At 48.5% G+C, this 12,226-nt stretch overlaps 1 protein-coding gene across 1 annotated transcript in view; it reads left to right on the plus strand.

The window, feature by feature from the left end:
* LOC143838901 (uncharacterized) overlaps positions 1-12,226 on the plus strand; it is a 146,048-nt gene that overhangs the window by 109,045 nt on the left and 24,777 nt on the right. The window contains exons 70-72 of the mRNA XM_077340803.1: positions 5,342-5,386; positions 5,874-5,909; positions 7,246-7,281. Of these exons, the coding sequence (XP_077196918.1) occupies positions 5,342-5,386; positions 5,874-5,909; positions 7,246-7,281 (117 nt within the window). The remainder of the gene's footprint in view (positions 1-5,341; positions 5,387-5,873; positions 5,910-7,245; positions 7,282-12,226) is intronic.

Consider the following 12,226-nt stretch of genomic DNA (forward strand, 5'->3'; position numbering starts at 1 on the left):
CCTCTTGTGGCGCAGAGTGGTAAGGCAGCCATCTGAAAGCTTTGCCCATGAGGCTGGGAGTTCGATCCCAGCAGCCGGCTCAAGGTTGACTCAGCCTTCCATCCTTCCGAGGTCGGTAAAATGAGTACCCAGCTTGCTGGGGGGTGAACGGTAATGACTGGGGAAGGCACTGGCAAACCACCCCATATTGAGTCTGCCAGGAAAACGCTGGAGGGTGTCACCCCAAGGGTCAGACATGACCCGGTGCTTGCACAGGGGATACCTTTACCTTTACCTTCTGTCTTATGGCTATCTAGACTCTGCTTAAAAACTTCCAGAGAAGGAGAACCCACCACCTCCTGAGGAAGCTTGTTCCACTCTGTCAGGAACTTATTCTGGATGTCTACCTGAGAGTTCTTTTGAATTAATTTCAACCCATTGGTTCTGGTCTGACCCTCTGAACCTGCTGAATTACTATTCCTCCTTGCTGCCCTTCCCGTCTTTCCCTGCCAACAAAATGAAACGAGCCAGTAAAACTGCAGTACGCTTATCCCATAGAAAGGTTTCTATTTGCTCCTGGAACAATTCTCAGTCTTGAAGGCTTCTAACTGCCCTCAAATATTAAAAACAGTTCTGTTTGAACGAGGGAACATTTGCTGCACTTACAAACGGGGTGTGGTTTGCGTCAGATCTCAGCGACTTTGTGACTGTGTATCTGTACATGCCTCTGAAATGCGTCTAAACCAAAATTTCTTATTGAGCCGTTTCACAGGAAATAATATACCCAGGAAGATGGCACTGCTCCAACAAGGGGTGTGATGGGTTTTCATGCCGTTTTAGGAAAAAGGCTTAACTAACTGGGCTAATGTCAAAACATGGAAGGCTTTGAAATAATTTAGTTTTATTTACCTGCATTTTTCATAACCCCCATATATTGACTGTTTCCTCACTGAACCGCTCCAGTACTGTGGCTCAGAGGTCGTGCCTCTGCTGGGCATGCAGAACAGTCCAGGTTCAATCCCCGGCATCTCCATTCAAAGGAGCCAGGCAGGAGTTGCGGGGAAAGACCTCTGCTGAGACCCTGGTCTGAGGAGACAATGAAACAATTCAAAATGGCGGGCGTGGGGGAGAACCCGATGGCATGCACCTGCACATTGGGGAGCTCTGAATTAGACCCTGTTGGACCCCGCTTGCAAAGATGAAATCTGGTTTTCTGGGGATTCTTTTGCTGTGAGGAAAGTGAGGGGTGGGACACCCGAAGAACCAAATTATAGTGCAGAAATGGACAAAAAAGTTGACCCTTTAAAAATGCAAATCTGAACAATATCACTAGTGTGGAAATAGTCTTGGGCCAGCCCCTGTGAGGGAGGTGGGTCTAACATAAATACTCTGGAAGAACAGCCCCCTTGGGGCTGTTCTTCCAGAGTATTTATGTTAGCCCCACCTCCCTCACAGGGTGTCTGTTGTGGGGAGAGGAAGGGAAAGGCAGTTTGCAGCTGCTTTGAGACTCCAGTTTGGTGTATTAAAATACCAGGTTTTTCGCTCTTCTCTCCCTCATCTCTCTGCTCAGAACGATTTCGCCCCTCACCCAAACGTCTCTTCCAAAAATGACAGCTCGCCTTCTAGGGTTGCCAGAGGTGCATTGGGAGATTCCTGGAGGTTTGGGAAGGAGAGGGACCCCCCACAAGGTCTTACATCATAAGAGTCCCCCCCCCTCCAAAGCAGCCATTTCCTCCGGGGGAAATGATCTCTGTCGTTTTGAGATCAGTTGGAATTCTGGGAGGTTTCCAGGCGCCACCTGGAGGATGGCAACCTTCCTTTACACTCCCTTGTACCCTCACTTGGTTCACGGGGTGCCGTCTGGGTTGCCATCTTCCAGGTGGGGCCTGGAGACTTGGAATGACAATGGATCTGAAGAGGTCCATTCCTCAGGACAAAATGGCTGTTTCGGGGGGTGGATTTTGCGGTGTTGTAGCTATGCAGGGTCCCTCTCCGTACTTCATTATTATCAGGCTCCAGGGATTTCCTAACCCGAAACTGGCGGCTCTAGTTGTCATGAGGCTAAAATGAAGAAGGGCCATCCATGCCTGTTGCCTTGGGCTCCTCGGAAGAAGGATTAAAAATGGATAGACAGATATTGAACTCCTGGCAGAATCAGCGCTAGTGGTGGTATTGCACTGGTTTTATTTTGGACGCCCCTCCAAAAAAAATCCACTTTCCCCATGTCATCTGGAAAGGCTGTAAGCCTGAAAATGTCAGTGATTTGTGAATCAATGTTATGATCCGGCTCCTTCGTACAAATCTGTTGGCTGGTAGATCAAGCTTGAGCAGAGAGGCTCTGGGGATTAAAACAGGGAGTAAAAATGTCAACAGATGCTTAAGATCCAGATGCGGTTACTGGGGGCATCTGGGGGAGGGATGATGCTGGGAGAAAGCCAAGCCTCTCTTGGCCGGTAGCAGTGAGAGGTCTGGGCAGGTTAAGAATACACCTCATTAGCAGGTGTCATAACAGTTCTCCGCCTTATTCAGCATGGTGTGGTGGTTCAGAGCAGTGGACTGTATTCTGGAGAACCGGGTTTGATTCCCCACTCCTCCCCATGCAGCCAGCTGGATGGCCTTGGGCTAGTCACAGTCCTTTTAGAGTTGTTCTCTTAGAGCTCTCTCAGCCCCACCTATCTCACAGGATGCCTGTTATGGGGAGAGGAAGGGAAAGGTGTTTGTAAGCTGCTTTTGACATCTTGAGATTTCAATGTGATGTGTCTAATTTTTAAAAGACTCTCCTCACACACCCCTCTAAAGCATCACTTATTCGTGAGTTTGTTGCCGGAAGGCTAGCCGGATGTTGTCAGCACTCAGGCGCTAAGAAGAGTCATCTGTGTACACTTGGCAGAGTCTAAATATGCTAAAATTGGGGGGGGGGGAGCAACAGCGGCTTAAGGAATAAATAGCATCATTGTAAAGAGAAGAGAGGAGAGAGAGGGAATCCTAACAGTTTAACTGACTGACTGTTGTTCTGGAGGCAATCCAGGAGGAAGGGTGATCAAAGGAGCAGAAAGTCTCCAACTGAGCCAATCAGGACGTAGGAAATTAATGCAAAATACCAGGAAGTTCCTAATCTGACTTATGCTATGCTAACTACACGTCTCCTTCAATACCCCTGCAGGATATTCTTCTCCAGGGCAATTTATCTCTGTAGTCTGGAGATCAGTTTTAAAATGGGAGATCTCAAAGATTTACTTGAAGCCTAGGATCCGAAGTGGGAACTCAGATTATTATTTATCATATGGCATGTGTAGCATAGGCCAGAGATGAGAGGATTGTCTGGCAGCCAGGCAAGAAAAAGAAGAGTTGGTTCTTATATGCCTCTTTTCACTGCCCGAAGGAGTCTCAAAGTGGCTTCCATTCGCCTTCCCTTTCCTCTCCCCACAACAGACACCCCTGTGAGGTGGGTGAGGCTGAGAGAGCCCTGATATCACTGAAGAAGAAGAAGAGTTGATTCTTATATGCCACTTTTCTCTACCTGAAGGAGTCTCAAAGTGGCTTCCAATCACCTTCCCTTTCCTCTCCCCACAACAGACACCCTGTGAGGTGGGTGAGGCTGAGAGATAGAACAGCACTATCAAGACTGTGACGAGCCCAAGTTCACCCAGCTGGCTGCATGTGGAGGAGTGGGGATTCAGACCCAGCTCACCAGATTAGAAACCACCACTCTTAACCACCACACCGAGCTGGCAAGGGATGCTCAGGGGTGATCTGTCATTGCCTGCCTTTGTGTCATGACCCCTACTGTTCCTGGGCGGTCTCCCATCCAAATATTTGCCAGGGTTGAACCTGCTTAGCTTTCCGATATAACGAGATTGAGCTCATCTGGGCTGTCCAGGTCAAGGCTCGGGAAGCCCAGAATCTGAGTCTAACCAAAATGTCTTCCCCAGAGGCCTGGCTGCTCACAAAACCTCACAGTGTGAAGCACGGGGCTCCAAAATTGACAAGCAACATCTGGCCACACTTGGCGCATTAACGATTATGGCATACAAATGGCACATTAAAGGTTAGAGAGTAGAGGACAGATGTGCTCAAGGAATTATGGCCAGCAGGTTTATGAATGGGTACCTGTACCTCAGCGGTAGTTTTTGGACCTCTTGAAAACTGCAAACACTGAATAATCGCATCCCTGGAATCCAGACTGGCTTTTCAGCTGATCTTGTCCAATGAGTTTTTAAGTTTGATTCAAAGTTGGCAGCTAGGGAGCTACCAAATTCTAGCTTTCTGTACCCCGCTTTTTATTACCTGAAGGAGTCTCCAAGCGGCTTTCAATCGCCTTCCTCAGCCTACAGCAGACACCCTGTGAGGTAGGTGGGGCTAAGAGAGCTCTGAGAGAACTGAGATTGGCCCACAGTCACCCAGCTGACTGCATGTGGAGGAGGAGCAGGAAATCAAACCCAGTTCTCCAAAATAGAGGCTGCCACTCTTAAACACTGGCTCTCTATAAGCCAGACTTTTCACTTTTGGCTGGAATGTGTTCGTAGAGTCCAAGCTGAATTTCTTAATAATAATTATTGCAGTGATTGTTGTAGTTTACAGACACCTCCTTACAGGGACATAACAGATGAGAGTTCACCGAGGATCCCTTCTAGCCAGATGGGACAAGCTGAAGGTTGTGGGTGGACCTTTCAAAGAATCTAGGAGAAGACTACACCTTGTTAGGTTTGGGAAATTACTGGAGATTTGGTGGGAAGAGTCTGCAGAAGAAGAAGAAGAGTTGCTTTTTATACCCCACTATTCACTGCCCAAAGGAGTCTCATAGTGGCTTCCAATCGCCTTCAGAGTTGGGTCCTCTAATGGGGGCAAGGCGTTAGAAGTAAACTCAGGTCTCTAAATAATTGGGATTGAATTTAACGGTGGGTGTCCCTTCTTTCATCCTCTAGGGTTTGCATGCCTCTTAGCAGCTTCCTTCTCCTCCTTCAGACTCTTTCCTGGCTCTTCATTCCATGTTAGTTGGGGGTACCTGAGCAACCGCTTTAATAAAAACCTACTGATACAAGCATGAGCCTCTTGTGACGCAGGGTGGTAAGGCAGCCGACATGCTGTCTGAAAGCTCTGCCCATGAGGCTGGGAGTTCGATCCCAGCAGCCGGCTCAAGGTTGACTCAGCCTTCCCTCCTTCCGAGGTCGGTAAAATGAGGACCCAGCTTGCTTACTGGGGGGTAAACGGTAATGACTGGGGAAGGCACTGGCAAACCACCCCGTATTGAGTCTGCCATGAAAACGCTGGAGGGCGTCACCCCAAGGGTCAGACATGACTCAGTGCTTGCACAGGGGATACCTTTACCTTTACTGATATAAGCATGGGCTGTTTTTGACAGGGAGAAGAAGGAATTTTGGGAGTCCGAGGTCCAGTCGGCATGATGGTAAGAGTGACATGTGGTGAGAATTTAATGCCTGTTTGTTGGTCTGTTGCCCAAGATGGATCCCACAAGGGGAATTATGGGGGATTTGAATATATAGCTCTCTCAGCCTCACCCACCCCACAGGGGAGAGGAAACGGGAGGCGACTGTAAGCCGCTTTGAGCCTCCTTCGGGTAGGGAAAAGCGGCATATAAGAACCAACTCTTCTTCTTCTTCTTCAAAGGAGGGGTTTGTTGCACTGGAGTCCGATCAGGTCAGGGCAATGATTCTTTGGCTGAAGGAATGCCGGATTTCAGAATTTAAAAAGCTGCTTCTGCAGATTTTGGGCCAAAATTGGCTTTCTCCGTGGAGAAGAACGGGGGGAATTCCCAGCGCATTGAGTTATTGGGGCGCAATTCTCCTTTCTGAGCAAAATCCCTCAGTTCTTATGGCCACCGTAGAATCCTTCCTTCAAGGTTTGAAACATCCTCTTTGCTTTCGTGATTTCAGGGGCCGAGTGGCGTCGTGGGACTGAAAGGAGAGAAGGTGAGGAGTCAGACATCAGCAGTGTGGCCAGTTTTCCTAGGAAAAGGGACCCTTTTCTCCTGCAACAAGGTTTGGGTGTTCTCGGCAGTACAGCAATCGTCAGCTCGCCAACTCTGGGGTGGGAAAACCTCTGGAGACTTGGGGGTGAAGTCTGGAGAGGGCAGGTTTTGGGGAGGGAGACAGGCCTGAGCAGGATGCCATGCCCCAAAATCCATCCTCCAAAAGCAGCCGCTTTCTGCAGGGGAATCGATCTCTGTTGTCTGGAGGTCGATCTGGGAGACCAAGCCCTATGAAGATAGGTTGAGGGCCTGGGGACTGTTCAGCCTGGAGAAAAGGAGGTTGAGAGGGGACATAGAATCATAGAATCATAGAATCAAAGAGTTGGAAGGGGCCATACAGGCCATCTAGTCCAACCCCCTGCTCAACGCAGGATCAGCCCTAAGCATCCTAAAGCATCCAAGAAAAGTGTGTATCCAACCTTTGCTTGAAGACTGACAGTGACATGAGAGCCCTCTTTAAGTATTTGAAAGGTTGTCACTTGGAGGAGGGCAGGATGCTGTTTCTGTTGGCTGCAGAGGAGAGGACACGCAGTAATGGGTTTAAACTACAAGTACAACGATATAGGCTAGATATCAGGATAAAATTTTTCACAGTCAGAGTAGTTCAGCAGTGGAATAGGCTGCCTAAGGAGGTGGTGAGCTCCCCCTCACTGGCAGTCTTCAAGCAAAGGTTGGATACACACTTTTCTTGGATGCTTTAGGATGCTTAGGGCTGATCCTGCGTTGAGCAGGGGGTTGGACTAGATGGCCTGTATGGCCCCTTCCAACTCCATGATTCTGTGATTCTATGATCTCCAGGCACCACCTGGAAACCAGGAAATTTCAACCAATTGGCTGGTACAAAAATGTAATCTTTATGGTTATAATTCTTCTAATTTATTTTGTAGATATTGCCTTCATATCTATGATGTACAGACATAAACCAAAACGGGTTGTGGATAAACACAAAACATTTTCTTTTTCAATAGCTCCTTTTCAAAGTGGTTTTCATCCTGAGTGATATTTTGTTATTTAAATAGTCCCTGAGGTTCAGTGTTTCCTGGAGGTTTCTTTACTGCTCTATGGATCTTTTGCACCCTATACTTCCTAACAGCCTGTAACCATTGATGCCTGAGAGAGGGGGGATGCCGGGAACTGAACCGGGGACCTGTGAGCAAAGTTGGTGTTTTATCACATGAAGCCCCACCCACAAGTGACCTGTTGATGAACCGGCTCAGAGTATTAGGACAGTGTTGCAATAGTCGTGACCAAGAGATTCTATCATTATTGTTTTGCAGGGCGATACTGGCTTTCCTGGACCCAAAGGAGAAAGGGTAAGGAGAAAGGAGGAGGCTCTGGGCTGATCCTGCATTGAGCAGGGGGTTGGACTAGATGGCCTGTATGGCCCCTTCCGACTCTATGATTCTGTGATTCTGTGAAAACGCTGGGGGGGGGGGGGAATAGGCTAAATGGCTGGATTGACTGACAGAAGCGTCATCCTATGCAAACCCTGGCAGACGCCCATGGGAACTGTAGTCCATGGATTGCTTTAGGATGCTTAGGGTTGATGCTACGTAGAGCAGGGGGTTGGACTAGATGGCCTGTGTGGCCCCTTCCAACTCTATGATTCTATGATTCTATGACATCTGGAGGACCACAGTTTGACTACCTCTGCCCTATGGTGTCTAGTGGACAGCCTCCGAGTGACGCCGATAAGAAAGAAATATTCAGACCCACATAGACTTGAACTCATGGAAACAAAATCAGAGCCCACTGGCACCTTTAAGACCAACAAAGGTTTATAAGCAGTGAATAAACTTTGGTTCGTCTTAAAGGTGCCACTGGGCTCTGATTTTGTTTTGTTGTGCTGCTTCAGACCAACACAGCAACCCACTTGAATCTTGAACTCATGGAGTTATAAACTCATTGAAGTTTGTTGCCTGTGGGTCCTGTTCATGAGGTTCACGGACGGTTTTTAAAAATTGCCTTTAAAGAATGAAATGAAATGGCTCCTTACAATTGATTTTTAAATACAGCATTAAGCGTCCCCTTCAGTTAAAAAAAGCAATTGCCAAGATGGGAGGGGAAAGGCAAGGGAAAAGAGCCCTGGTGAGCATCTCCCCCTCCTGCCCCCATTCCAGCGGTGTGAAGCTCATGGAGACTGGGAGGGGGAGGAAGAAGAAGAAGCTGGGGCTCAATTTCTGACATTATCACATTACTTTAGGGGGCTGGTAAAGCAGGAAAAATGCTTCTACAGCATAAAAGTTTAGATAAAATGAAGGAAGCATTGAAATGCACTAAAACGCAAAGCCCAGAAGTGAAAGCTCTGCTCATTTCATAAAACAGCTAAATTAGAAGAGATCTCTATACAATGTCAGTGTTGGGTGGTGTGGCTGGGGTTCTGGGGGGAGGGGGAGAAAATCCAAAAGAGGAAGTACATCTGTACCCGGAAGACAGAGCCATGGGCCTGCATTTCTCTGATGAAGTGGAGAAAATCTACTCTCAGATATGCCGGGGAATAAGTAGTGTGACTCCAGAGTCAATCCAGATGAGTGCAGATTGGGTTGGGGGGGGGGAGAGTGGAAATTGAGGTCAGGTGCAGATTGCTTTTTAAAAAACCATGCCAAATGAGCTTCAAAAGGCCAGTGCAGTTAAGACCGAGGAAGGAATAGCATCAAAGTATACAATCGCCTTCTACACCTATTGAGAATTGCTGTAGGTGCACTGGCATTGAGATGTGGGGGGGGGCATTCTTAGGCCAACTGTCTCCCTAGGGGATTTTCGACCTGGACAAGACAGGAACAAGAAAACAGCAATTTCTTCAGCATTTCCCCTGCCATTCCAAGATGATCTGTTCAAAAGATGAGGACCCCTTTGTTGGTCTTGGAAACCTACAAGATACCCCATCTCCCCACCTTCTAGCATGGTGTAGATGGTGCAGGGCATATACCAGGAAATTCAAGGGTTGCTAGCTCTGGCTGGGAGATCTGGGGGCTGTGCCTGTGATGGAGGGGATCTGAGGAGGAATTTCGCCTAAAATCAATGGTACGCCTTGGAATTTGCATTTGGAAACGGCCATTTTCTGCAGGGGGAATCATCCCCGTTGCCCAGAGATCTGTTGTAATTCCAGAAAATTATGCCATAAATACAAGAACTGCCAAAGCCAGTTGGCTCCTTTACTTAAAAAGATGTATTCAGGACACTATGGAGATATAGTCAATTCTGTGGACCAGAAGGCCAGATAAAACTATCTGAGGCCTCTCATGTTTCGAAAACAGGCCCCGGTCAAGGCGAGCACTTTGAGTGTCCAGTAAGTGTCTTGTAATATGGAACCAATCTTCATCCAGAGGATGCTGCAGGACCTTGGAGAGCTACTGCCAGTCAGAGTAGGGCCTAGTCTGCACACATAGAATAATGCACTTTCAATGTCCTTTGGCAGCTGGATTTTTCTGTGCAGAACTGGAAACTTCTAAAGTGCATTGAAAGTGCATTATTTATTGTGTGCAGACTAGGCCTAGGTTGGCCATTTTCTCCAGGGGGAATGATCCATGTTGCCCAGAGATCTGTTGTAATTCCAGAAATTCTTCCACCTCCCCCCCACCTGAGGTCTGTCACCATAAAATCAGCAAGGAAAGGGCTGAACAGGGGCATCACATCAAAACCGCAAGATGTCATAGTCCCCTTGTATATGGCACTGGTCAGACCACACCTGGAGTACTGTGTGCAGTTCTGGAGGCCTCACTTCAAGAAGGACGTAGATAAAATTGAAAGGGTACAGAGGAGAGCGACGAAGAGGATCTGGGGCCAAGGGACCAAGCCCTATGAAGATAGGTTGAGGGACTTGGGAATGTTCAGCCTGGAGAAAAGGAGGTTGAGAGGGGACATGATAGCCCTCTTTAAGTATTTGAAAGGTTGTCACTTGGAGGAGGGCAGGATGCTGTTTCTGTTGGCTGCAGAGGAGAGGACACACAGTAATGGGTTTAAACTTCAAGTACAACGATATAGGCTAGATATCAGGAAAAAAAATTCACAGTCAGAGTAGTTCAGCAGTGGAATAGGCTGCCTAAGGAGGTGGTGAGCTCTCCCTCACTGGCAGTCTTCAAGCAAAGGTTGGATACACACTTTTCTTGGATGCTTTAGGATGCTTAGGGCTGATCCTGCGTTGAGCAGGGGGTTGGACTAGATGGCCTCTATGGCCCCTACCATACTCTATGGTTCTATGAATCTATGATTCTATGAACAGGCCGCAGTTCCGCCTGTTATATGGTTCCGGGTTTCCTGCCTTTACCAACATCCGGGATGTGCAACATTGAGTGCTGCTAAGCGGAACCCCATAAGAAAGGAGGCAGCCGCCCCAACGCTTAGATTCATTAAGAAGCAAAAGTTCCGCTCGACTCCCCACCGCCTCCAAGCCAGCATGACGGGAACGAAAGTTTTGGGAAAACAAGAGTCGGAGGCAGTGTTGCTCTTTGAGTCATGCTCTGTTTCCAACATTATGGCCAATTTGTCTCCGGCATTCAGAGAGGGCTTGGTGAGAGCTGCAAATGAATGCTGAAAGTCTCTCCTGCCGGAAGAGCAGCTTCTTCGCACCCTTCAGGAATGCGTAATGTCGTCTCCGAAGGAGGCCTGAATAAAGCATAAGCAGCAGGGAGGTGGATTGCACTGCGTTTTGCGGGGGATTTGTTAACTGGAGGGTTTAGTTAGTACGTTATTTGTTTGCAAGTTCGTCCTTGGTCGGTTCTTGCCATGTCTACTTTAGGACTGGGTGGTTATAAGCAGGTGGGGGTAATCAGTGGTCCGAATCGTCTGCTGTTCCGTGTGTGCCAGGAAGGGTCCCTGCCCACGCACATGGCAGACTCGTGACATGGTGGGTTTGGAAGCAGACATTGTCCTGTCCCTGCTTCTTCTGAAAACCAGCGTTTCAGAGTACTGGGGTATTTTTTGTTCCAAAAACAGGAACCAGGATGATGTAGTGGTTAACAATTCCGGATTAGGATAGTCTTGATGTTGGTTCAAATCCCTTGTTGTTGTTGTTAGGTGCGAAGTCGTGTCCGACCCATCGCGACCCCCTGGACAATGATCCTCCAGGCCTCCCTGTCCTCTCCCATTCCCCAGAGTCCATTTAAGTTTGCACCTACTGCTTCAGTGACTCCATCCAGCCACCTCATTCTCTGTCGTCCCCTTCTTCTTTTGCCCTCAATAGCTCCCAGCATTAGGCTCTTCTCCAGGGAGTCCTTCCTTCTCATGAGGTGGCCAAAGGATTTGAGTTTCATCTTCAGGATCTGGCCTTCTAAGGGGCACTCAGGGCTGATCTCCTCTAGGACTGACCGGTTGGTTCGCCTTGCAGTCCAAGGGACTCGCAAGAGTCTTCTCCAGCACCCTAGTTCAAAAGCCTCTACAAAAGCCTTTACACCAGGGGTAGTCAAACTGCGGCCCTCCAGATGTCCATGGACTATAATTCCCATTAGCCCCTGCCAGCATTTGCATGGACATCTGGAGGGCGGCTGTTTGACTACCCCTGCTCTACAGAGTTCAAATCCCTCCTGTTTGTGGATTTCTGCTCAGGGATAGTGAATCTTCCTTCCCCAGCTTTCATTTTGAACCAAAGCTGCTAGCTCTGAAAAAGAATTGGTTTTTATTCCCCAGTTTTCACTGCCCAAAGAGGCTTGCAATCACATTCCTTTCCTCTCCCCACAACAGACACCCTGTGAGGCAGGTGGGGTTGAGAGAGCCCTGACAGAACTGCTCTGTGAGAACAGCTCTAACAGAACTGTGACTGGCCCAAGATCCCCCAGCAAGCTGCATGGGGAGCAGAAGGGGAGAATCAAACCCAGCTCGCCAGATTAGAAGCCACTGCTCTTAACCACAAAACCACACTGCATCCGGGTTGGAGAATACCTGGAGTTTGCAGGGCGGGGGGCCTGGGAGGGACATCCGTGGGCTATAATGCCACAGAATCCACCTGCCAAAGTGGCTGTTTTGTCCAGGTGAATGATTTCCTGTCACCTGAAGAGCAATTGTCATCCTGGGAGATCTCCAGCCAACACCTGGAAGTTGGCAACCCTATTCTGAGCAATGGTGGAAGAATTCTCTCTTCCACCCTCCCCCCACAAGCTTTTCTCCTTGCTACATAACTAGAAACTTTTTGCGCCTGTTGGGAAGTTTACTACACTGTGTAGTCCAGGGGTAGTCAAACGGCGGCCCTCCAGATGTCCATGGACTACAATTCCCAGGAGCCCCTGCCAGCATTCGCTGGCAGGGGGCTCATGGGAATTGTAG

This window comes from Paroedura picta, chromosome 5, assembly GCF_049243985.1.
Source record: "Paroedura picta isolate Pp20150507F chromosome 5, Ppicta_v3.0, whole genome shotgun sequence".
In the NCBI taxonomy this organism is placed as follows: domain Eukaryota; kingdom Metazoa; phylum Chordata; class Lepidosauria; order Squamata; family Gekkonidae; genus Paroedura; species Paroedura picta.